Source organism: Diceros bicornis, chromosome 31, assembly GCF_020826845.1.
Source record: "Diceros bicornis minor isolate mBicDic1 chromosome 31, mDicBic1.mat.cur, whole genome shotgun sequence".
Lineage (NCBI taxonomy): Eukaryota > Metazoa > Chordata > Mammalia > Perissodactyla > Rhinocerotidae > Diceros > Diceros bicornis.
Genome location: NC_080770.1, coordinates 33,472,194 through 33,499,672, shown reverse-complemented (window position 1 = coordinate 33,499,672; position 27,479 = coordinate 33,472,194). Strand labels below are relative to the sequence as shown.

The window sequence follows — 27,479 nt, the reverse complement described above, 5'->3', positions numbered from 1 at the left end:
GATATCTGGGGCCGGCCCCGTGGCTTAGCGGTTAAGTGTGCGAGCTCCGCTGCTGGCGGCCCGGGGTTCGGATCCCGGGTGCTCACCGACGCACCGCTTCTCCGGCCATGCTGAGGCCACGTCCCACATACAGCAACTAAACGGATGTGCAGCTATGACATACAACTATCTACTGGGGCTTTGGGGGGAAAAAATAAATAAATAAAATCTTTAAAAAAAAAAATCTGAGATATCCTTATTCTAGTCTGTTCTAGTGAGAAAAAATTACTCTGACTTGGCCTCAGTTTATATTTAATTTGCGTACTAAGTACATAGGTAGTAGAAAAGTGGTCAGAAGTGCACAGGTGTTGGCCATAGCGGCTGTGATCCTGGCCCTGGCAGCTCTTACTACCCCCCTCTCCAGCTTTGTCTTCTAGCCCTCTCCCTTTGTTCCCTGCACTCCTGCCACACTGGCTTGCCTTCTGTTCTTAGGGGAAGCCCTGTTTTCACTGCCTTTACACTTGCTGTTCTCTCTGCCTGGAAACATGCTTTTCCCAGCTCTTCTTCAGGCTTGCTCCTTCACATTGTTCCACACAGATGTGACCTCCTCAGGCCTTCCCTGACCATCCTGTTTTAAAATAACCCCTCCTCTTGTCCGTCCCTCTCCATCTCATTACTGCTGTCATCTACCCATCTGTTTACCTGCTGAACGTACTGCCCTGTGGGATAACGTTCCTCAATGGGAAGTGTCTTGTGTAACGTTATGTCCCCAACACCTGCGACAGAGTAGGTGCTTGAGAAATGTTGACTTAGACGTGGAGTTTAATCTCTTGGAGCCTATTTACTCATCTGTAAATTGGGAGTAATAACACCTCCCTCACGTGGCTGGTGTAAACTTACATAGTTAACTTAAGCACGACACAGACGTAAGGGGCTCATTTTCTCACTTTTATTCTTTCTTTCCGTACTTAGTGATCCAAGGTTATATAACAGTTTCCTTCATGAAGAATGTACCAGTACGTTGGAGGGGTCCCTCTAATGATGGGCTCCAGGTTAGGGCGTTCCTGCCTGTGGTGGTTTCTATTGCTGCGTAACAAGTCACAGCAGACTGAGCAGCTTAAAGCGACACCGACTCATCCTCTGACAGTTCTGTGGGCCAGAAGTCTGGGCCCAGCATGACTGGGTTCTCAGCTCATGCTCTCACAAGGCTGAAATCAAGTTGTTGGCCAGGGCTAGGGTCTCAGCTGAAGCTTGAGTCCTCTCCAGGCTCAACTGGTTGTTGGCAGAATTCAGTTCCTGGGGCTATAGGACTCTGGCCCTTCTTTCCTTGCTAGCTGTCAGCCAGGGGCTGCTCTCACCTCCTTGAGGCCTCCTGTTCACGTTCTTGCCACGTGGTCGTCTCTGTAGGCAGTTCACAAATGCCTCTTTGCTCCTCCGAGGCCAGCAGGAGAATTTCTCTCCATTCAAATCTCTTCTTTCAGGACTTCCCAGTTCCATTTAGAGGGCTTATCTGATATGTCTGACCCCTGCAGGATAATTTGCCTTTTGATTAACTCAAAGTCAACAAATTTGGAACCTTAATTATGTCTAAAAAATCCCATCACCTTGGTCACATAATGTAACCCAATCATGAGAGTGGCATCCATCATATTCACAGACCCACCCATACTCAAGAGGGATGACACTGGCTGTGTACACCAAAACAGCAATGTTGGGGCCATCTCAGAATTGTGCCTACCATGTTGCCGAAAGATATCCAGTAAAAGGTTTTGTTTGGGAGAGGATAATTGTCATCTCAAATATGCTCAATGGATACTAGCTTTTTCTCTTCACCAATTCTTTTTATAAAATACCAAAGTATTAACTGTTTGAGAAATTTTAAAAATATAATTTGCTTTAAGAGGTATGTCATTCTGACATTGTTTTTAGATTATGTAAAACCTTTTTTTAAAATTAAAAAATATATATAATTTAAAACATTTTTTTAAATCTAAATTTTTTTTGAAAAAGGTACTTCTGAATTGTCAGATAATAAAATTTTCAAAAAAAACTATTTTAAGAAAATACATTACTGTATACCCACTGTAACTTGCCTTAGTGAATTGAGGGCTTGACATATTTAGTAGTCTAATTATATTCTTTTAAAAAACAAAGATACCTTTGCTTTACAGAATACTACAAAGGCAAGTTTGTTACTAGTTTAGTTATATTTCATGCTAAACAATGTTGTGGGTTAGGTTTGTTACATTGGATTGTGCTGATAGCATATTGAGCAAAATTAAAAATGGTGTGATTTCTGGCCATAATCTAATTTGCACTAGAATAAACAATGATTTAGTAAATATCCTGATGAAAGTCATAGGCACAATAAACTTGTCACTTTCTGAATGTCATGTGACAATGATTTCACTGTTATAAAGAATGAAGGTATGGTGTAATGTATGAATTGCTCATCTACCAAATGATACCCCAGGGAAATTTCTTTTTGCAAAATAACTCTCTACACCTAATACTTTGATAAAATTCTAATTGTTGTTTGATTTTGGAAAACGTACAAATATTGTAGGCATTGGACAAATAATATGAATCAGCAGACCAGGTAAGAGACAAGATTTACTTGTCTAGCTCAAATAATTCATTTTGCATTATAGCCTTGACATCTATATATTTCTGTGTCTTCCCTCCACATCGCACCTCCATTTTCTAAGAGTTCCTCATATTCCTTGTTGCTAATCATGGTTAATTCCCTCTTATCTCCAGGGATGCTCTCAAACTGGTCCAGTTGAAACAGATGGGCAAGATCACCGAGTCCAGACCCGCCCCAACCCCTCCAACCCCTCCCACGGCTCCTCTGCCCACACAGGCCATGGCCAGGCCATCTCATCCCCGGCCCATGATCCCACCGGTGTCAACTCCAGGACAACCTAATGTAGTGGTAATGTCACCTGTGGAGATTCTGTTTTTCAGATTTAAGTGAGAGAGAAAATAAGAACCACTACTGTCTGTTTTACTAGTACTTTTAGCAATCTATTTTAGTAAAGTAGGTAAAAGTCTTAGAAGACAAAATACTCCAAAGGCTTTGTTTTGCAGATTTCCTAGCACAAACCAAGTTTGTTTTTACAGTGCTAATTTCCAAATAGAACATAAGAATTACGGTTCAACTTAGATGTACCACAACTTCAGTACCATGTAGATGCTCTGTAATCATGACACTTTACATGTCTTTTTTCTTGGATGTGGTACTAATAATTGGTAACTGGCACTAGCTGCCTTTTGTGGGTGTGTTTTATTTTTTGACTGAGGGGAATAGATAGTCTCACTATGAAGAACTGTAGAGACTATATAGCTATCCTTCTTTCCTTCTCGGACACATGCAGTATAACAGCCCTTTTTTGTTTTCAAATTGCTCCATTTTGCCCCTCTGTCTCCCTTTCCTAGTACCTTTCATGTCATTTGCGTCCCATCAGAAGAAATGCAGGTTAATAAGGTTTTTTAAAATTAGATAGGTGCTTAAAAAATAATAAATAAACTTATGCTGCTCTTTTTAATGGAGAAATATATTCCAATATTTTAAAAGAATTGAAAACAGTATAAGTTTCACATAGGAAACAGATTTTTTTAATGTACATTAATGATTCAAGACTACATACACAACAAGTTTATGTGTACTAATCAAATCTTATTTATTTAAAAAGTAAGTTATTCAGATTAGGAAGATAAATCTTACTTTCAATTCTTATGGTATATAGAGAGCATTTATTCTATTTGATCAAATGCTTTGCTAACATAAAATGTTTAATTTCCTAAGGGAGCATCTGTAAAAAAAAAAAGAAATCAGCTGTACTCTCTGCCTCTTTTTATTATCCTGAAGTGATTGTAACCAAGTCCCAGAATGGAGTGAAGGACAAGGAAGGAATTAGATGTAATTTAAGGTCCATCATGCTTTTGTTAGAGGTTCAAGGAACAGAATGGAAAAAGCTACAGTAAAGTTACAGGAAGATTTTATCATCTCATTCATACTTTATATTATGAATTTCTAGGAAATAGAGTACTCCTGTGATTTTTTTAAAAAGACAAACCAAAATAGAAATAATTTAGCAGACTATCCAGTATATTGGATTATTTTTTTCTATTGTATGCCATTTTTATAAGTAAGAATTGCTTTTAGTTCTTGATTTATTGGCTGCTTTGAGTTTTGTTAGGAAATGATGTTTGTAACAAAAGTTGCTTACAGGTGGTATCTGTGTGTGTGTATGTGCATGTGCATATGCATGGGGGAGTTATTAATGATTGATAGGTTTTTTTTTTTAACTCATCTTAAACCTAGTAACATAAGATGTCCCATTCACAATTGAAACATTAATTTTTCTACTTTTTCTAGCCATATACTATAAAGTTAAAACTCAGATTTCTTACATTCCTCCTTATATCAAAAATTTTAATAGTACTTTTCCTGTATTAATCTTTAGTTATTATAAGTAATGGAGACTGGATTTCAGTTATAAAGTTTGTTGGATTTTTCTCCTTCTGTTTATGGCTTAATGGAAGATTGCTATTTCTTTGCAGGGCACATTCACTGAAATCCCTGCTAGCAATATTCGAAGAGTGATTGCCAAGAGGTTAACTGAATCTAAAAGTACCATACCTCATGCATATATGACTGTCGACTGTGACCTTGGAGCTGTTTTAAAAGTTAGACAAAATCTGGTCAGAGGTTAGTAAAGCTGAGTTTACTTAATGCAATATACATGCTAACCGTCATGAAATCCTTTATTTATAAAATGTACGTTGTACAGCTTGTTATTTCAGTTTCATCATCTGGGCATATTTTAGTGCTAGAGAAAGTGATTGGTTCTCTTATCCTATAGGAAATAAATTGGTTCTGTAGTTTTGAAGAAATCATGCTTTTTGGTATGATACCTGAACAAAGCAGTCCTTAACATCTCAGAACATATAAAATCCAAAACTAATTCAAGAATGTTTTAGATTGTAAATATATCTTAGATATCACTCTTCTTTGTACAAGTTTTAATTTTTTATTTCTTCTTCAAAATGCGTTTTAAGGTTATTAAATTTGTAATGTTCCTCCCCAAAATCAGTTAAAACCTATGTTGCTGAGAGACGTGAATTTTTAGCATGAACTGATGTTTTCTTTCTTTCTTTTTTTTTGGTATGCAAGACTTTTATTTCATTTTCTTGCCTTATTGCACTGTCAAAGACCTTTGTTACAGTGATGAATATGAGTGGTAAAAGCAGACATTCTTGCCTTGTTCTTGGTCTTGAGAAAAAGCATTCAATCTTTAATGTTAACTGTAGGTTTTCTCTGGATTTCCTTTTCAGGCTGAGGAGATTTGCTGAGAGTTTTAAGCGTGAATGGATGTTGAATTTTGTCAGATGCCTTTTGTGCATCTTTTGAGATAGTCTTTCCTTTTTCTGTTAATATGGTGAATTATATTGGTTGATTTCCAAATGTTGAATCAACCTTGTTTACATGAGTTATTCTCACTAATAAGTGATTAAAACTCATTTAATCATTAATTTTCTCATATAGTCCTTGATTCTATTTTCTAAAATTTTGCTAAGAATCTTTACACCTGTGTATAGGAGAAATACTGACCTGTAGTTTTCTTTTATTGATATGTTTTTTCTGGGTTTGTGATAAGATCTCATAGTCTGAGTTGGGAAATGTTTCCTCCTCCTTTATTTTCTGGAAGAGTTTGGGTAGAATTGGTTTTATTTCTAATTGTTTGGTAGAATTCAGCAGTGAAGCTATGTAGGGCTGCGGTTTTCTTTATAGGGGGATTTTTAACTATGAGTTGGATTTTTTAAATAGATACGAGTTATCTGTTTCTTTTTGAATGAGCTTTGGTAGTTTGTGTCTTTCAGATTTGTTTATGTTATCTAAGTTATCAATTTGCTGGCATAAGGTTGTTCATAATATTACCTTATTATACTTCTAACATCCGTGTAACCTGAAGTGATGACCCCATTTTCAATATTAGTAGTTTGTGTCTTCTGACTTTCTTGATCAGGCTGGCTAGAGGTTTATCAGTTTTATTGATCTCTTCAAAGAACCAGCATTTGATTTCACTAGCTTTCTCTATTGTTTCCGTAATTTTGTTTTCATTGATTTCTGCTCTCACCTTTAGTATTTCCTTTTTTCTATTTGCTTTGGTTTAATTTGCTGGGTTTTTTTCTAATTTCTTAAGGTGAAAACTGAGATCAATATAATATAATAAACTTTATTTATTTCTAACTTAAGTATATAATACTTTTCAATTCCCTTTAAGCAGTGCTTTAGCTGTATTCCACAAATTTTGATATGTTTTATTTTCCTTTTCATTCAATTCAAGATGTTTTCTAATTTCCCTTGTGATTTCTTTTTTGATCCATGAGTTATTTAGAAGTATAAGTTTAATTTCCAAATATTTGGGGACTTTTCAGTTAACTTTCTTGTGTGATTTCTAGTTTAACTCCATTGTGTTTAGAGAACACACTTTGTATGATTTAAGTCTTAAATTTCTTGAGATTTATTTTATAGTCATAATGGGGTCTATCTTGGTGAATGTTTCATGTGTACTTGAAAAAAATGCATGTTCTACTTTTGTGGGGGTTTTTTTTCCTACTTTTGTTTTGAGAAGTATTGTATAAATGTCAAGTGGAGTTTGTTGATAGTATTGTTCATGTCTTCTATATCCTTAGATATAGGAGATTTCTCATCTATTTGTTCTATGAGTTCTTGAAAGAGGAGTGTTAAAATGCCGAATTGTAATGGTGGATTTGTTTGTTTCCCCTTTTAGTTCTGTCAGTTTTTGCTCTGTATATTTTGAAGGTCTGTTATTAGGCATACACATTTAGGATTTTTGTGTGTTCTTGATGAATAGACCTGTCACATAGTGTCTTTGTCTGTTCCTGGTATAATAATCCTCATCCTCAAACCTTTATCTAATGTTGCTACAGCAACTCCAGGTTCCCTTGATTAGTGTTTTTATATTATATCTTTTTACTTTTAATGTATCTGTGTCTTTATATTTAAACTGATTTCTTGCAGGTGGCATCTAGTTGGGTCTGGTTTTTTTATCCAGTCCTCTGGTCTCTGTCTTTAAAGTAAGGTGTTTAAACCACTCACGTTTAGTGATTTTGTCTTTAGTTTTTGCTTTGTACCATTTGTTGTCCTTTATACCATTTTGTCCTTTGTTTTTATTTGTCCCCTCTCTTCTTCCTGTTTTTCCTTTTTTCTTGACTCCTTTTGGATTACTTTTTTATTTATGATTCCATTATATTTCTATTCTGTCTCTTCTCTCTCTTTTTTTTTCCTGTGGTGATTCCCTTAGGGTTTACAATGTAATTCTGTAACCTATCACAGTCTACTTGCACGTTTTTCTTACCCCACTTCACGTATAATGTACGAACCTTACAATATACCTGCACTTCTCCCTCCCGTCCTTTATGCTGTTGTTCTCATGTTTTACTTCTACATAGGATATAAGCCCTGGAATATATAATGTTTTTTACTTTAGCAAATCAACTATATTTTAAAGAGTTTTAAAAATGAGGGGGAAAAAGCCTTTTTATATTTGTCCATATTTTTACTGTTTTTGTCATTCTTCATTTTTGTGTATAGATCTGGAGTGCTGTCTGGTATCATACTTCTGTCCGAAAAACTTGCTTTAATGTTTCGTGTGGTACAGGTTGGCTGGCAATAAATTATGTCAGCTTTTGTCCAGAAAATCTGTTTCTCCTTTATTTTTTCCCTTTCTTTAATTATTAGTTGTGGTAAAACATACATAAGATAAAATGTACATCTTAACCATTTTCAAGTGTATTAAGTACATTCATATTGTTATGCAACTATCACCACCATCCATTCACAAAACTCTTCATTGTGCAGAACTGAAACTCTGTACCCCTTAAACAATAACTCCCTATTCCTCTTTCCCCCTGCCTCTAGCAACCACTATTCTACTCTCTGTCCTAGGAATGTGACTACTTTAAGAACCTCATATGAGTGGACTCATGCAGTAGTTGTCCTTTTGTGACTGGCGTGTTTCCCTTAGCACGTTGTCCTCAAGGTTCATCCATATTGTAGCATGTATCAGAATTTTCTTCTTTTTTATGACAAAGTGGTATCCCATTTTATAAATACACCACATTTTGTTTATCCATTTGTTTGTCAATGAACACTTGGGTTGCTTCCACCTTTTGACTATTGTGAATAATTCTGCTGTGAACATGAATATGCAGATCTCTCTTTGTGTCCCTGCTTTCAAATCTTTTGGTTATATCCCCAGAAGTATTACTGCTGGATCATATGGGAATTGTATTTTTAATTTTTTTGAGGACCTGCTGTACTGTTGTCCTTGGTGGCTGTACCATTTTGCATTCCCATCAGTAGTGCGCAAGGATTCCAGTTTCTCCACCTCCTCGCAAACACTTGTTATTTTCTGTTTTTTTTTATAGTAGCCATCCTAATGAGTGTGTCTCCTTCATTTTTGAAAGGTATTTCTGCTGGGTATAGAATTTTGAGTAAACAAGTTTTTTGTTTCAGTACTTTAAATAAAGATACCATTCCATTTAAAGATACCATTCCATTATCTTCTGACTTGCGAAATATCTGCAACCATTCTTAATCTTTGTTCCCGTGTGTATCTGATGTTTTCCTCCCTCTCTGGCTGCCTTCAAGATTTTCTCCATTAGCAATTTGACTATTATGTGCCTAAAGTGTTTTTTTTCTCTATTGCATTTATCCTGTTTGGGTTACTCTCAGCTTCTTGGAGTCATGGTTTGTTGTCCTTCATTAACTTTGGAACTCCCAGCCATTATTTTTACCTGTATCTTCTGCTTTGTGTGTTTTCTCCTGGGGACTCTAATTATGAGTGTTAGACTAAATTGACCAAAGCTCTTAGAAGCTCTGTTATTTTTTTGTTCACCCTGATTTCTCTTTGTGTTTCAGTTTGGAAAGTTTTTGTTGACCTCACTTCAATTTCACTGATTCTTTCTCTGCTGTATTAAGTCTGTGAAGCTTGACAAAAGAAATTCTTTCTTTGATAGCATGGTTTTTCCCCCTGGATTTCCATTTGAGAGTTTTTATAGTTTCCATCTCTCTCTACGGATATTCCCCGTTTGTTCATACACATTGTCCCACTCTCTGTTCTAGACCTTCCCATATCTGACCGTGGTTAATCACTTCCTGTGTCTGCCTGTCCCCAGAGAGCATCATCACCCTTTACATTATGTTCACCTGTTTGCTGTGTAACCTCAGCTCCCGAAGGAGCTCCAAAAAGTTATGATTTTGCAGTTTATCCTGGTTTTTCTCCCACTTATTAGGATGGAAACAGCTTTCTCTTGTGGCTTTCTACATCCTAAGTGAAAGCAGGACTGATGAGTCAGTTTAGATACAGACTTCCAAGATTTCAGATGAAGGCAACCTGACAGCTTTTAAAAGTTCAAGGAAGCAAATGGAAAGCTATTTTAAGGAAAGTGATCAGTACTCAAAAAGTTAACTCTGGAAGCTCCCCTTATAGGTCTCAAATCATGCTTGCTTAGTTGTGACATAGAGGTTATCATGGAAATTTATAAATCTATAAAATTATAGAATAATTTTCCTAGTTCCTTGTTCTCATGAGGCAGCAAGCAGTACCGTTTCTGTGGAGGTATGGATTAGTGTGGTATCTTTTCAAGGTCCAGCTTTGGTATGTCCTTGCAATTAGGAATTTTCTGGTGAGTCTTCAAAGAGCCCACATGATCTATGTATCTCCACTCCTCTTTCTTTCTTTCTTTTTTTTCTTTTTTTATAAGGAAGATTAGCCCTGAGCTAACGTCTGTTGCCAGTTCTCCTCTTTTTGCTGAGGAGGATTGGTCCTGAGCATGCCCAATTTCCTCTACTTTATTTGTGGGACGCCTGCCACAGCATGGCTAGGTGGCAGTGCATGGGTCCATGCCCGGGATCCGAACCTGCGAACCCCAGCCGCCAAAGCAGAGCGCGCAAACTTAACCACTACACCACCAGGCCGGCCCTGCACTCCCCTTTACTATATAAGGTTATAATATATAACATTCTATAAACATGTTCCACACTTTGTTTTATAACAATATGCCAGTGAGAATGTTTGATATTCCCTGAGAAACTATTTCCTACTCTTTTCTTAATAAATGTCACCCGTGGCCTCCTTTCTGTATGTTTGAAAATTTTGATAATAAAGAGTTACAAAAAGAGGAACTTGAAAAAACTCTCCTTTGCACATGTTAAGCTTGAAATGATGTCTATTAGACATGTAAGTGGAAATGTTATGTGAGAAATTGGATATGAGTCCGAAGCTCCAGATACATTAGGATTAGAGGTAGAATTTGGAGGAGTCATCAAATCATCATCATATAAATGGTATCAAAACCATGGAACTGAAAGTTCTCACCTGGGGAGATGCCAACACTGAGAGGAAGGGACTGAAAATGAGTGAGTGAGCAGAGAGTGGAAGAAAACCAGAGAGTAAAGTGACATAGACGCCAGAAAGAGACAACGGTTCAGTCAGGATGCAGACAGTGGTCCACTCAAGAATACTGTATGACGGGGACAGAGATTTTAGGTGAGGACTGTGGATTGGGTGGCAGGTTTGGAAATCATCAGTTGGTAGGTGGTTTGGGCGGAGACCTATGGAGAGTAGATCAAGTCAGGAGGAGGCTGAGAGGCATGAGAAAGAAGCATAATGAGTCCATAAAATATTATGTCTGTGTATTTGAATTTTTGCACCAAGTCTTGTATGTGGTTACTATTAAAAGTCTCTAAGCACTGGAAATCCATTTATATTTCTACTCCTAAAGGGCTTTTAAACAAACAAAAATGTGTACGTGTTCCTGGAAGTATGAATCAGAAGAGTTGTGAATTAGAAAAGCAGCTGACAGTTACCATGACACTCGGGCAGTATTTAGGTTTATGGTAATTCATCTAATCTCTTTCTGAAATCTCCAGCATGCCTTTGGAATGAGCTGTTGTTCACATAAAATTCCATGATACTATAGTAACAGGATTTGTGTATGCTGCTGCATACCATTGACTAGATCTCGGTCTTAAAGTCTTTTTCTAGAACTTGTTGCAATAAAGAATCAAGTATTCTTTACATTTTCCAACACTTTTTAATACCCTCTGGGGAAAGCAAAGGTATAAGTCAAATACTTTAGTTATGATCAGCTCTGGGGGAAGGGAGGGGACCTCAGCTTTATCTTAAAATCATTATGTATACTGGAAGGAGATGGATTGACCATAAAACTAGACAGAGGCCTTCATTCTATTCATTGCACTAGGAACTCTGCTAGTATTGCTTCATCTCTGACATTTGCTATGTCCTGTGTTGTTAAGTTAAAAAGCAGCTCTTGTTTAATGCAGTGGTCTTAAATTTTTTTGTTATACACCTCGTTAGTAAAAAGAAATTTTTGAACACCCTCCTTTCTTTATATATATTTGTTTCTTTAAAGTGACTACATACACCGCTGTTGTAATATAATCAATATATTATAAAGCACACACAGAATAAGGACATTTGAAAAGAATGAGAAAAAATGAGTCATCTGATAAACTTCCTGGTTATCCACACCACAGAGAGACCATTTGTCTGTTTAGAGACAAGAGAGTTGGTTCTCAACCTCATATAATGATATAATGCAAGTTTTTCTAAACAGGGCAACGTTATTGACTAAGCAAACACACACACCTGTAATATTTTTTATCACTGTTTGTCAGTGCAGTCCGTAAGTTACAAGTATGAAATCATAGTGGTCAGCACTGAAGTTTTGTTATGAAGACTCACTTTAATATGCTTGTTTTTCTTTCAGATGACATTAAAGTATCAGTAAACGATTTTATCATCAAGGCAGCAGCTGTTACCCTTAAAGTAAGTAGCAAACCCCAGATAATTTTGGCTTCTAAAGTAGTCTCATGTCTTGGGTTGTTTCTAATGATAAATAGAACCCTTATTTTTAAGTCACAAAAATTTTATAATTTTATTGCTAAAAACATTCTATCATTTAATCTTACTCCCTCAGTTTACAGATGAAGAAACTGAGAATCAAAAGGGCTTACAACTAATAATAGCAGAATAAAGACCATTTATTCAACAAATACTATTTGATCTCCTATCTTATGTTAAATACATTCTAGGCCTTCGAGATATAGTATTGACGAAAAGCCTACGTATTTTCTGCTCCCATGGGGCTTATATTCTAGTTGAGAGAGACAAACAAATATATGTCAGATAGTGAAAGTGCTGAGGAGAAAAGGAAAGCAGAATAAGGGGACAGGATAACTAGGGGTGTTATTTTCAAAGGTTAGGCAAGGAAGGCCTCTCTGGCAGGGTGATAATTGAGACAAGGCCTGTGAAAGAGAGAGTGTGCCAAGTAGATATCTGTAGAAGAGTGCTCCAGACAGAGGGACAGCAGCACAGAAGCTGTGAGGAGTGGATTGATCATTCAGACAAGCATGCCCGGAGGGGAGTTAGCAAGAGTAGAGGATCGGAGATGAGATGAACCATAAAAAAAGAGGGAAGAGTTGAAGAGGGCCCAAAGTACATGAGGCTTTGGTGGCCATGGTAAGGACTAGGGATTTTATTATGAGTAAGAAGGAAGCCTTGGGAGGACTTTGAGCAAAGGAATAGCAGGATCTGACTTATACTTCAGAGAGAAAAAGGAGCGACTTGCGTGGTCCTGTGTGGAATATAGCCTGTGGAGAGGCAACAGCGCAAGCGGTGAGCTCTCCCAGGAGGCTGTAGAAGGTGACAGTGGCTGGACAGGAGATGGTAGCAGTGGAGCAGGGTGAAGGAGAGATTTTGGTTACCTTTCAAAAGTGGAGCTTACAGGATTTGCTGATGGACTGGATGCGGAGTGTGAGAGAAAGAAGGCTGAGGATTTTGGCCCACGCAGTGGGAAAAATGGAACTTTCCATGTACTAAGATTGGGACAATGGGAGAGGACCAGGTTTGAGGCAGGGAATCTGGAGTTTGGTTTGGGACAATTTAGGTTTCAGAAGCCTAATAGTGTCCCAGTGGGGTGACAAGGGAGGCAGGTGAACACACAAGCCTCCACTTCAGTGAAGGTGTCTGGATTTACACCTAGCCCAGGCTTCCTGACTCCCTGCTCAGCACCATTTGCTGTCATGCCTTCTTCCCAGAACTAGGCTACTTTCTGATCCCTGCTTATGAAGTGCTGTATTTAAAGTGCATCTATAATGAATTTATTTTTATTTCTCAACACTGCAATGATAGAGAATTTTAAAGGCATGCCTTTCCAGCCATTTGGTATCTAAATGTTCATGTGGCTTTTCTCTTTTGACCAGATAATATTTTGAATTATATTGATGACTTTCTAATTATGAATCATTCTTGCCCTCTATAAGTGAATCTTTAGGGGTCGTTGGCTATTTGTTAATATTTCATTTCATAATTTTATATTAGAAGCTGTAAGTAATTGTGATTTAAATTTTGTGCTAGCTTTGTCAGGCTTTTCCTTTTTTAAAATCGGTGGCTTCATAAAATGAATTTTGATGTTCTTTCCATTTCCTTTCTCTGTGCTTGTTTCAATATTATAAAGATTTTTATTTCTTCAAGTTGTATAGAATTCACCAGTAAAAATATCTGAGCCTGGTTCTATTTTGAGGAGGGGCCTTGGTAACTTTCCCCTTTTTTCCTCATGATTATTGAGCTGTTTAATTTTCGGCTTTTCCTTGAATCAGTTTTAGAAACATATATATTCCTGGAAAATCGTTTTTCTCATCTAGATTCCTAAGCTTATTAACCTGGACTCATTTAAATTTGTTTCTTCTAATTATTTTAATGTCCTCAGTGCCTGGGGTGTTTCTGAATGGTGTCCCGCTTTTATTATTGCATATTTGTATTCTCACTCTTTTTATATTGATTGTTTCTTTATGTATTCCTTCATTTCCTTTGGTTTATTTTGGTTAGAAATATTTTGTTAGAAAATTTGCATGTGTAATTCGTTATAATTATTTTCTGTTAATAAAAAGGATCAAGATTATGAATTTCCTTTGACTGCGACTTGGGCTATGTCCCATAGATTTTTGTTACATAGCTTTCTTTTGTTTTTTTTTTTATTTATTTTTTTTGTGAGGAAGATCAGCCCTGAGCTAACATCCATGCTAATCCTCCTCTTTTTGCTGAGGAAGACCGGCTCTGAGCTAACATCTATTGCCAATCCTCCTCCTTTTTTTTTTCCCCCCAAAGCCCCAGTAGATAGTTGTATGTCATAGTTGCACGTCCTTCTAGTTGCTGTATGTGGGACATGGCCTCAGCATGGCCGGAGAAGTGGTGCCTCGGTGCGCGCCTGGGATCTGAACCCGGGCCACCAGTAGCAGAGCGCGCGCACTTAACCGTTAAGCCATGGGGCCGGCCCTGTTACATAGCTTTCTAATTAAATTTATTTGCCAGATATTCATTTGTGAGAGGGTTTTTTTTTTTTTTTTTCTCTTTTACTTTTGTGTTGGCTATGAAGAATTTAAAATCTTCTGGGGGCCGGCCCCGTGGTTTAGCGGTTAAGTGTGCACGCTCCGCTACTTGCGGCCCAGGTTTGGATCCCGGGCACACACCAACGCACCGCTTCTCCGGCCATGCTGAGGCCGCATCCCACATACAGCAACTAGAAGGATGTGCAACTATGACATACAACTATCTACTGGGGCTTTGGGGGAAAAAAAAAAGGAGGAGGATTGGCAATAGATGTTATCTCAGAGCCGGTCTTCCTCAACAGAAAGAGGAGGATTGGCAATAGATGTTATCTCAGAGCCGGTCTTCCTCAACAGAAAGAGGAGGATTAGCATGGATGTTAGCTCAGGGCTGATCTTCCTCACAAAAAAAAAAAAAAATCTTCTGAAGAGTTGAGACTTTATTATTTTGACATAGTGGCATTGGTGAATGAACAAGCTGAGCCTTGAAAGATGGAGAGTGAGAAAAGCCAATGAAAAGGGATGAAAGGGAAATGGGCATAGCCTGACAGTGAGAAATCTGTGTAAAGTGGAAAGTTCATCTTAGGGGCATGGTCAGAAGTAAAATTATAGGTAGGGTGGAATCAAATCAAGGATTGCCATGCTTAAATGATGTGCTGGGAGGCTTGGATCTTGTTCTATAGAAAGAGTTTTTGAGAAGAGAAATTAGTTTTTGATTTCTATTTTTCAGCATCATTTTCTCCTGTGATGTTTGGCAACATTATCAATACACACTATTTCTAGGCAATTAGTCATCTCATCTGTTTTTTTCATCCTCAGTGCTGTGGTATATATATTAAATATATACGTGCTTATATATACTGTATATCATATGTTTATGAAGTCTGGGGAATCTCTTAAATAGGGAAGTCTTTTATTAAGGGCCTGCTAATATCTCCTAGGGCTGCACTGGAAAATCAGGCTTCCTTCATGTCACAGGAATAATGTGGGTGACTGTCACTGCCCCACTCCCGCCCCTGCCCTCTTCTCCTCAAGGTCATGTCAGTCATCATATGAGGCAAGAAGTACAGCAAACGTTAAATGCCTTCTCGCAATCATATTTAACAAAGGGAGCCCTTTTTTTAACCATGATATAAAGAGATCAAAATGTGTATATCATCAGAATTTCCTCAAGCTTGCTTCAAAAAAGATGGTGTGTTTATTCTTCTCAAACATAAAAAATATTTAACACAGAGATCCAAACCATTTTTTCAAACCGAGTTTGTCTTTATTTCCTTCTGTCTGGCTATATTCACTTTCAAAAGTGCATAATAGTGTTATTTTTCTGTAACCACCTTGGTCTCAAGCTACTTTTCAGTAACATATTTTTTCTGTTTTTGTTTCCTAGCAAATGCCAGATGTTAATGTAAGCTGGGATGGAGAGGGCCCGAAGCAACTGCCCTTTATTGACATTTCAGTGGCTGTGGCAACAGATAGAGGCTTAATGACACCAGTCATAAAAGATGCTGCTGCTAAGGGTGTACGGGAAATCGCTGACTCAGTAAAGGTGTGTCTTAGGGGAAGTCTGTGCTGTCAGGATGTTAGAATTGCCTTTCTGATGAAGTCTGCACATGGCCCGGTCACACTGTGGTAGAGACAGACAGCCATACATACATACATATATTTTTTTTTTGGTATTTCCAAGTGATGTGTCAATTGTGTGATTTAAGTTTTTATCCAGGTACAACCCATTTTAAGAACATTTAACATTCGAAAATTCAGGTATAATATACAAGTAAATTGGGGCCAGCTGCATTCAAGTTATAGACAAATGCTTTATTGCCCAAAGTCTAGAATTCACCTCTAAAAATATTTCAGATAGATTTTAGAGTTGAAACTGTATTTCTGTGAAAGTGGTAATAGATAGACCTCACTGTTAACAGCATTTTATTCTTAAAAGAAAGTTTCTTCCATTCCTCCCTAAAAGCACTTAGCATTCCAGAAGCAAAGGTACTTTATTTTTCCTGGGTTTCTTTAAAAACAGTTTTTGTAGCTCTTCCAATATGGAAGAATCTGATTTCACCAAAAACATCACATTGAGTAGGCAGGAACATAGGCAGTAGGTCAGCTTTGACAGCCTCAGTACTTTTCAAGTGTATTTTTTGGCAGGTCTTGAAGTGTTAGCATTGAAAATTTCAGATTCATTTAGATGAGGGTTCTTTTCTCTTTTCTTTTACCAAGGACCTGTTTTATGTATAATGGTGGAACAGTTATGAGGAGGATAAAAGTAGAAGATAAGACTTCTTGGGGGAGCTGGCGGTAGATAAATGCATAGACCTACTTGCCTAAAATAAATAAGTGAATGCAAGGTAATCTAGTTTAAAAAGCATACTCTAGGGGGGCCGGCCCGGTGGCGCAAGCGGTTAAGTGCGCGCGCTCCGCTGCGGCGGCCCGGGGTTCGCTGGTTCGGATCCCGGGCGCGCACCGACGCACTGCTTGGTGGGCCATGCTGTGGCGGCGTCCCATATAAAGTGGAGGAAGATGGGCACTGATGTTAGCCCAGGGCCGTCTTCCTCAGCAAAAAAAAAAAGGAGGAGGATTGGCGGATGTTAGCTCAGGGCTGATCTCCTCACAAAAAAAAAAAAAAAAAAAAGCATACTCTAGGGGCCGGCCTGGTGGCGCAAGCGGTTATGTGCACACGCTCTGCTGTGGCGGTCCGGGGTCCGAGGTTCGGATCTCGGGTACGCACTGACGCATCGCTTGTCAAGCCATGCTGTGGCGGCGTCCCATGTAAAGTGGAGGAAGATGGGCACGGATGTTAGCCCAGGGCCAGTCTTCCTCAGCAAAAAGAGGAGAATTGGCAGATGTTAGCACAGGGCTGGTCTCCTCACAAAAAAATAAAAGAAAAATAAAAAGCCTACCCTTGAAATTTTAGAGTTAGTTGTAATTAAAGGTGACCTTCGTGGGATTGACACTTTTAAGTCTTGTTTCATTCCTTTTTGAAAAGATTTGCAGAGTGTATTTTTACAGATAAAAATGTAACTGTTTTTCTTGAGAGGTGTTATTAACGTGGCCAGTTGGGAAGTCAAAGTCAGAGAGGTTGGCTTGCTAGGATAGCACGTGCCTTTTATTCATCAAGCCTTTTCAGCAGCCGTGAGAATACATATACTTTAGTGTTTTGTGACATTCAGATGAGATTGAACTTAACTACAGAGTTAGAATTTCCTTATCTTTATATATATTAAATTCCTAAAATTAACCATTATAGGGAGGTTTCTTTGATTCTGACCAATTTACCAATTTTACTACTGTAATGGGTCGTTCTTAAAGTAGCCATGTTATCAGGCCTTGCATCCTGAAAGAGCCTAATTTGGCGTGGTAAGGAAGCAGTGTCTGCAGCCTCCCAGGGGTGGAAAGGGCAGTCCCAACCCTCTGGAGTGTCCAGGGCCTCTGGCAGTGCTGAGCGTTTCCTGTAATTCCCACCCACTCTTCAGGTTTGCTGTGCTCTGGCTGCTTCTCTCCCACCCTGCTCTCTGGGATCAGCACTCCACTCTCTCTTGTTCTTGTGATATATCAGACACGAGGCTAAGCACTTCATTTCATCCTATTAGCCCAATATTATAGTTGGAACCTTAACTTCCCCATTCTGAAATTGAGGAAACTGAGTTTTAGCATCTTTAAGAAATTTGCCCAAGGTGATGTATCTAGAAAGCAGTGGAGGTGAGGATTTATTTAAACCCAGGTATTTCTCAGTTCCAATGCCACTTTCTTAGACCTTCTGTGGCTTCCATAACTAAAGTAGCTTCCTGACATTATTACCCTGTTTTATTGTTTTCATGCAGTAAAGCCTTTGAAATTTCCTTTGATTGTTGACCCTTCTATGCCCCCTGCTGTCTGATGTTGACTGTCTTGTTCATTGCCATATATCCAGTTCTAGAAGAGTGCTTGGAAGATGGTAGTTGCTCAGTGAATTTCTTTTTTTAATTTTCAATAAAAACTGTTTTTATTGAAATTATTTTTTCAAGGAGTTTGTGGGTCCCTGGAAATCATCCGTGGACCCCAGGTTAATAACACCTGCACTAAATATTTACTTGTTGACCCTCAGTAATCCCAAGGATGTCAATGTGCAGGGCTAAAGGCATGCCTCAGCCAAGTTCAAGTTTGTGTTCCCTAAGAAGGTAATATAGTAACGAGCCTTAGATCCCATGCTATTCCTAATTCTTCATTAATCGTAACAGTCTTAAAAGGCAGAGGCAAAGTTTACCTCATTAGTACCTGGTAAATTTTTTGAATGAATTAGTAAGGCACATGACATAGTTGAGAAATATTTGCTAGTTGTCTTGTATTATATCCTGTCAGCTGGATGGTTCAGGGAACATGTGCTTTGATTTTAAGTTCACGTTGCCAGGAAATGCCAGTGAGAATTTGAAATTTTCAGAATCAATGATCCTCCTCAGAATCTATTCTTATTCCAGGCTCTCAGAGTTCATTGACAGGAATATCCTGCTGATGTGTTTAGGGTCTACAGAGATTTTCTTTTAAGTGTATTATGTGTGCTTGCAACCTAGTTTTTTAAATGAATATGCTTTTTATTCGTTTTAGCCTGGTAACTCATCAGGATATGTTGAGATCATCTGCCTTTAAAGAAATACCTTTTGAAGTTCATGTGATATGTGCCTGTTCAAATCATGTGAGCAGTTACATTGCTTAAGGCAGGAAAACACATTTGTAGATTGTTCTCTCTACTTCTCATATTCCAGGGACTATGCAAGTCTAAGTTTCTCTTTGTGTTTCATATTGGATCCAAACAGTTTTATAAGTAACTATATCCAACTAATATAAATATGTAATTGTTTCTGTTGGCAGTAAGTCACAATGATATGTTGAGATCATTTTTAGATGTTTAAAGATTGTTTCATTTTTCAACAGTTTAATTATCTGTGGTTTAAAACGAAATAGTTATCAGTGGTGATTTTACCTATGCTAGCTATATAATACAGAAAATTAAGTAAGCACCAGATTTATTTCATCTACCCAAATGATATAGCTTCATTTTTCTCTACTATTCCCTGCATAAAGTACTTCATTATTAATTTTTTATGTAATAACTCAACCTCTGTTCCTTTGCTTTGGAAGCATCGAACATAAAAATGAACATAAGTGTGGCTGGTTGCAAGTGCAGGTGGGGGAAATTTAACTTCTTTTCTTAATGTTACTCTCAGAGTGTCATCTGTCTTTCCCTCTAAGTTTTTAGAAATCAGTATTGTCAGTCGTGATATGAAATTACTACATTCTTATATTCCTTGTGGCAGTGTAAATTGGACTAGCTCATTCAGGAAATGCTTCAGCTCTAGGATCAAGAACCAAAAAAATGTCCATTTTCTAGAGCTATATTCCATTTCTGAGAATTTATATGAAATAATTCAAAAGAAACCAATGAACCAAATTATAACACTGGGGGAATGACTAAATTGTTGAAGATGCAGTCTTTAGAATGTTAAGCAGACATTTAAAAATCATTTATAAAGACTAACAACACAAAAGATGCTTATAATATTGAGAAGGGATATATAAAATTCTGTTTTTTTATAACTGTTTGACATATATGTTATGGGTAAAAAAGAAGCAAACACTGAAAAATGAAAATTGATATGTTGGTTGTGAATTGTTGTTATTAGATAATTTATTTAAAAGCTGCCAGATTGACAGGAATGGCTTCACCTAATACTGTGTCTTACAAGAAAAAATTTTATAGGGAAAATAGAAAATTGCTTTATATGTATAAGAAAACACTGAAACATTCTGCATAGTGATGGTGCATAGAGTAATTACAACATTTGAAGAATTTTTAAAGGGAAGTGATTTTTTTTTAGTTTTGATTTACAGCTTTAGATTCTTGTATTATCTGTGATCTACCTTGTTCATTTTTTAATTGTATTAGAAAAAATTATTTTGACGTGTAACATCTCATAAAATCAAATCAGGGCGTATCAGAGATGAGCATGCACCCATTTCAGGTGACAAAATCAACTGTGGACTGTAGTGTTGGTTGTCATGCTCTGTTTGTATTTGCCTCAGGCTCTATCAAAGAAAGCAAGAGATGGAAAGTTGTTACCTGAAGAATACCAAGGAGGATCTTTTAGGTAAAATTTAAACTCTTATCAGTAACATCGAACAGATATAAGGCTTATGTCAACCTGTTTCATTTATTTTCTGAAACTTTTTTTAATTTAAGTTAAATATCACATACTTTATTTAGACAACAGAAAATATTCTTCAGACTAGTTAGGCTTTCATGTCAAAGTTAGTAGGGTTAGCTCGTTTTAACCCATTCACATGTTCATAGAAAGATGTTTAGGGTCTGAAACTTTTTTTTTTTGGTGGGGAAGATCGGCCCTGAGGTAACATCTGCCAATCTTCCTCTTTTTTTTTTTTTTTTTTTTTTTGCCTGAGGAAAACTGGCCCTGGGCTAACATCCATCCCCATCTTCCTCTACTTTATATAGGACACCGCCACAGCATAGCTTGCCAAGTGGTGCATCAGTGCACACCGAGATCTGAACTGGCGGACCATGGGCCACCACAGTGGAGCGCGCACACCTAACCACTTGTGCTACCGGGCCAGCCCCTGAAACTTAAATTTTTTTAAAAAATTATAAATGCAATAGATTTATAAATCTCAACTGTTTTTTTTCTACTTGTGATCTTTTGTTTTAAGATACTTCAGGGAAAAAGGTTAATACTTAGGCCCTTGAGTTGTTATCAGCTTTGTTTTTGTTTGTCACTTACATACAATAAAGTACACTGAGTGTAGCTTGAATGTTTTACAAAGTGAAGAAAACTAACCAACCAAGGCAAGGTATACTCCCTCTCCCCTTCCTAATCATCCCCCTCGAAGGTAACCACTGTTCTGAAAATGGTCACTGTAGATTTGTTCTGCTAGCTTTGATCTTTATGTACATACGTGTTCTGTAGTGTCTGACTTGCTTCACTCAGCACCGATGTCTGTGACATTAACTGTTGCTATGTGAAGAGTCATCTACTTGTTATTATTGCAGAGCATAGTGTTCCATGGTATGCTGTATAAATATACCAGCATCCCTTTTACTGTTGTTGGGCATTTGTGTTGTTTACAGCTTGGTGCTATTACAAGTAATGGTGCTATGGACATTCTTGTGTTTTATGGTGAATCTGTGCACATATTTTTTCTTGTATAGACCTGAAAATAGAATTGCTGGGTTGAAAGCTTTAATAGATACTGGCAAAAATTTCCCAAAATGGTTATATAAATTTATACTTCAATCAGCAGTGTGTGGGAATTTTCATTGCTCCATATTTTTGCCAACACTTAGTAAGGTTAACTTTTACATTTTAATGATTTGGGGTGTGTGTAGTGGTACCCTGTGGTCAGAAGAATGCAAATTAATGATGTTGAATATTGTTTTCATTTATTTCTCCGCCATTGGGTATCTAGTAACTAATCAGATAAAAGTACCTGTTGAAATCTCATGTCCATTTTTGAAAATGATTTGCAGGAGTTCTTATTTCCAGATACACAGACTTTTGTAGGATATACATTATTTTGAATACCGTTTCCCACTCTTTACTTTGCCTTTGGAGCCTTCTTGATGGTGTTTTTTTAATGAACAAAAGTTCTGCATTTTAATGAAGTTCTGTTTATCAGTATTTTTCTTTATAGTTGGTAATGTTTGTTTTATGTTAGGAATTATTGCCTGTCCCAGAATCATGAAGTGATTCTTCTGTGTTATCTTCTAGAAGCTTTATAACCTTTCACATGTAGATCACAATCCATCTGAAATTGGATTTTGTGTATGGTGTAAAGATAGAGGTCAGGATTCTCATTTTTTTGCCCATGTGGATATTAAGTTGACCCAGCATCACTTACTGAAAAGATTATTCCTTCTCCACAGCATTGAGAAGGTGGACCATGTGTCTCTTTGGTCTGTTTCTGTGTCCTCTCTTCTTTGCGATTGGCCTGCTTGTCTGTCCCTTCCTTGCTCAGTACCACCAGTCTGTAACTTGATCTCTGGTCATGAAAGTCTTCCAGTTTTGTTCACCTTCAAGATTGTCTTTCCAAATACATTTTAGAATCAACTTGTCATTTTTTCATACACACCCACACACACATACAGACCTTGCTGGGATTTTGATTGGGATTGCATTGAAACTTTTGATCAGGTTGAGGAGAATTGACATCTTTACAGCATTGAGTCGTCTAGTCAATGAACATGGTATAAACCATTGTTTATTCAGTTCTTTGATCTCTTTGTTATTTTGTAATATTTGGATAGAGGTCTTACATACGTTTCATTACAGTTATTCCTTGATTTTTTTTATACTGTTGTAAATGGTATTCTTTTAAATTTCATTCTTTAATTACAACTTGTATATAGATACAAAATGAATTTTTATATTGACGTTTTATGTAATGACTTAGCTAAATTCACTTACTAATCTTACTAGTTTTGTTTTTTTTTATTTTTTTTATTTTTTTTTTTGTGAGGAGATCAGCCCTGTGCTAACATCCGCCAATCCTCCTCTTTTTTTTTTTTTTTTGCTGAGGAAGACGGCCCTGGGCTAACATCTGTGCCCATCTTCCTCCACTTTATATGGGACACCGCCACAGCATGGCTTGCCAAGCAGTGCGTCGGTGCGCGCCCGGGATCCAGGCTGCCGCAGCGGAGCGCGCGCACTTAACCGCTTGCGCCACCGGGCTGGCCCACTAATCTTACTAGTTTTATCTGTAGTCTTAGAATTTCTATGTATACAATCAGTTCATCTGTGAATGACAGTTTTTTTTTTTTTTCCAGTCCTTAGACCTTGTATTTCTTTTTCTTGCCATATTCCACTGCCTAGGACTTCCAGTTCAGTGCTGAATAAATCTTTATATTAGACATAATGTTTGTATGTGTGTCGATATTTATTTTTTGGTACTATTATAAATGGTTCTGTTTGTCTTTAGTCTTTGAGTAACTTGGTATAAGGTTCTGTAACATAGTGTTTTAGTAAAGTAAAAATGCGTGATTCAGGGAGAGGGCACTTTGATAAAGGATGGACCACCTTCAGAGCTTTTTGTTTTCCTCTAGTATTTCCAACTTGGGGATGTTTGGCATCGATGAATTTACTTCAGTGATCAACCCTCCTCAAGCCTGCATCTTGTCTGTTGGGAGATTCCAGCCTGTGCTGAGGCTCACTCGAGATGAAGAGGGGAACGCCAGCCTGCAGCAGCACCAGCTCATAAAGGTCACCATGTCCAGTGACAGCCGGGCAGTAGATGATGAACTGGCTACCAGGTTTCTCGAAAGCTTTAAAGCAAACCTAGAGAATCCTGTCCGACTTATCTAGTCCTCAAAGATAAGAAGTTGGTCTTTGGCTTAGTTAATCTTATAGTTGTTACTCAGAGACATACGCTATTAGGAGAACAGTTAGAAATTTAAGTGTGCAGTGGATGAAGTGTTTGTTTATTTAAGGTGAGAGAGTTTGACCTGAGTTGTCTTCATTTTCAATTTGGGTTTAATGTTGTAGAAATAAAGGATTACACACTGTAACTAACAAAAGAGAGAGTATTTGGTCAGTCAGATCCATTTTTAACCTCTGGTGCTGTACAAAAGGGTGTTAAACTAGATGTATATTAAATTATATGTTTGGCTCATTTGAGCATTTTAGAATATTTGAGAATGTATCATAAATTATAAAAATCAAAAAGTTGTTAGAACTCTACCTTAATTATGTTGAAATTAGAAGTGATCTTCAAAGAGGATCCCATTAATTTCGCAGTGGGGCCTCAGTTTTACAAGCACTGCTCTAGATATACTTGACCAATTTAATATGTACAGAAGTTTATTCTGGATGATAGTAAATAAGTAAGGATCACATTGTATTAGGGGTTGTGGCAACATTATTGACGTTTTTATGTATATAAAGCCATATGTTTTAGAGTGGTTTCTATCAGTCTTATTTTTCACTTCTGTGACACTGTGAACTAAAGAGGAATATAAAAATCAAAAATGAAGAGAGAGAAAGACCAAAAAATTTGTTTTAATAATAAACTATAATTAAAATATCTAAACCTTCAGAAATAAACTGCTCACCTTCACACTAAGTTGGAATATATTAAAATAAATTATGCTATTTCCTACCAAACATTTTAAGTTAGTGTTGATTTAAACACAAAATGTTGTTTCTTAGTGCATTTTAATCAAGTTTGTATTGTACAATAAAATGTGAAAAAATATAAAAATTTCAATTGTATTTTAAATGATAGGACACAGAAGTTTAGTAAAACTTTGAGGTAGATTAGTGATTTTCCTGGAACAGCTAAAGAGGAACTCTACAGAAGGAAAGAAGGAATTTAAAATTAATATGACATTAGGAAAGTAACGGGTATGGAATGTAAAACTTTGGAAAGAGTGGAAGAGAAGGCTTGTGAAGCAGGTGAGAACTGTCCTTTTTATTGCATTGATAACGTGGGATTTTCACTAATTATTTTAAAGGCTAGAAGAGCTTAGTTCTCTTTTAACAGTTCTGCTACGACTGGCAGGATAAGTGTGCCGGAATTGGATGGTAATTTAGTTAACCAGTCACAGAGAGGCTCGTGTTAGTGTCTGTTGACGTGAACCACCAGAAGAAAGACTGTGCTACAAGTTCATGGGGCGACATGGTGAAATACGTGCACTTCAGCAGAAGAGCTTTCTAGAATAACTGGAGCCCAGTGTATGAGTTGTTAAGAAGACGCTTAATCCAATGACTCAGTTTTAACAAGCCCTTCTTAAATAGTCTGTAAAACTTTTGCCATATTAACGGTTACACTGAAAATTGTAACCAAGTGCTACTTGTAAAATAACTTTTATGTTACATTATTCTCATTCACTTATAACTGAAATTATCTGGGTTTTTTTTTTTTAATTTTTATGTCTGAGGAGTAGAATGTGAGACAGCCATAAATAAGCCGTGGCTTGGAGCTCTGTTTTCCGTGGACTGGCGTGCGTGAACCATAGTGTGTGTCTGCCTGTGGTGGAGTGGCATTGGTGCCCACCCTAGCCCACCTTACAGATGTTGTGAGCCACACAGAGAAACGCTGCGTAAATGTATGGCGTTTGCCTTCTTTGTGGACATCACAACCAGGCTTTTCACGTATCAGTTGCTTCTCATGGTTTGACTTTTTGTGGTTTGACTTCTCAGCTGTTGGCACAAATAGTCATTCATTCTGACTAAAAATATTTTCTCTAATATTTCTCTAGTGATTAGGTTTATGTAAGGAAATTGTCATTTGTAAAAAGAATTCTATCGCAGCATGAGGTCAAAGAAGAACTCTGATTCGAGAAAGGAGTATGGGACACTTGGTTTGGGTCATTACAGAGAATGAACTGTGTGCTGCATGGGCAGGCTCCTCTCCACACTTCAGATATATTTATTTCTTTGTAGTGCTGAGAGGATATAAAAATGAAATTTTATACCTGGTCATCTTTTTCTCATTTAAACAGGGTAAATGACTAAAACATTGGGAAGACTTCTAAGGAAAAGGCCACACACATTCCAGTTAACGCTTGGGCATGAAAATATCGATGAATGTTAGAATTTATAAGTCCAATGGCCCTGCCTCTCCCTGCTTACAACTTCTAGTTAACATTTACAGTTTGCTCACTAACTATCTTGTGCCAGATTAAAATCATCAGTATACTGCTGGCCAGACTCCTTTGTTTGAAACATTACTAAGAAATTTATGTATACTGGTACAAGTATTTTATATATAGCGTCAAATGGAACTTCTGTTTTTAGATTTTTTTTTTCATTTTGGACATAATTTCACGCTAAATTATATAGGCCAGTCACTTGGGCATTATGCTAGAAGTAAACCTAGTGTTCTAACCTTTTACTGAAAGATAGGTGGTGCTGTGAGTTAATATATTGTAGTTAGAGTGTGGGAGAAAAATAAAAATGGCATTTAAATCTTAGTTTTCAAGGAAAACGTCCTCATTACACATTGCATTATGATAGACTTTGTCTCAGGTGAAAAGAAGAAATAAAAGAACCAAGTGTGTTGCAGGTAAGAATTAACCTTTAATTTGAATATGATATTATTAATAGAAAACTTTTGTTGATTTTTGAAGAAGGAAGTAACAATGCAGCATTACTTTAAGATCGGCCTGGCCACAATATTGCAAGGTAGGTTGAAACAGAGAGGATGACAGTCAGCAGGAACCAGCTAGAAGCTTTTGCTGCAGAGAAAGCGTAAGTTAACTAGATTCTGTAGTAGGTCAAGCGGCTTTAAAGAAGGGAGAAAATGAAGAATACTGGACATGTTAGTTTGCTGGGTGTATTATGAATATACGGGGTGGGTGTGTGCTGTGAGATAATGCCGCAACAATGATACAGTTTCCCAGTCCAAACTCAATTCCCCATGGCCCACATAACCAGTATCCAACAGGTTAAGATTCTGATAAGTTATGTTCAGCAAGCGGTATATTTCAGAAGACATTTGAACTTTTTATGAATGGTGAAAGCAATCGTTTTCCAATAAAATTATTTTAAATAGTTTTGTGGATTTGTGAAATTTATTTTCTAGTGTCTCCATTGGTTTTGAAAGATGGGGACAGGCAGGGTTGGAGGGAAGATGTGGTTCGTCTAGACTTGTATTATTGAAGACCCCATTTAATTGAAATTATAAGGTATAAAGATGTATTTTGAAAAGTACATCTGTTAGTGGCAATCTTTTGTTTCTTTGATTATGTAAAGTTTACTGCACATTTTATCACTTATCTATATTTTTTGTAACAAATTCAAGCAGTTTGTAACAAATTCAAGTTTTTCCTCCAAACAAAGTGGCTATTTTTTAAACCCTTAATTTAACCTCCTCTGTATATGATATATACAATTAGGGGAGACTTGGACTTTTATTAAAAGTTGAGAAATTATTAACAAAATCATTAGTCATGATTTGCCTTTATTCACACCTAAAAATGTATTTTTTCTGAAATTTCTTAGTTTACAAAATTCTTTATTACTCCTATCACTAAAAAATGTCTTTTAAAGATAAGACTGTTGTGATGAAATGAAAT

At 37.1% G+C, this 27,479-nt stretch overlaps 1 protein-coding gene across 3 annotated transcripts in view; it reads left to right on the top strand.

Annotated features, from left to right (window-relative positions):
• Positions 1–27,133, top strand: part of PDHX (pyruvate dehydrogenase complex component X) — a 75,518-nt gene extending 48,385 nt beyond the window's left edge. For 2 of the 3 annotated variants that reach the window (XM_058527159.1, XM_058527161.1), the window contains exons 6-11: positions 2,740–2,914; positions 4,546–4,693; positions 11,806–11,864; positions 15,810–15,968; positions 20,480–20,544; positions 23,508–27,130. In XM_058527159.1, coding sequence (XP_058383142.1) covers positions 2,740–2,914; positions 4,546–4,693; positions 11,806–11,864; positions 15,810–15,968; positions 20,480–20,544; positions 23,508–23,766 — 865 coding nt within the window. In that variant the 3' untranslated portion in view covers positions 23,767–27,130. Of the gene's footprint in view, positions 1–2,739; positions 2,915–4,545; positions 4,694–11,805; positions 11,865–15,809; positions 15,969–20,479; positions 20,545–23,507 lie in introns of all 3 variants that reach the window. The other variant, XM_058527160.1, reaches the window with a different exon arrangement.
• Positions 27,134–27,479: the final 346 nt, after the last annotated feature.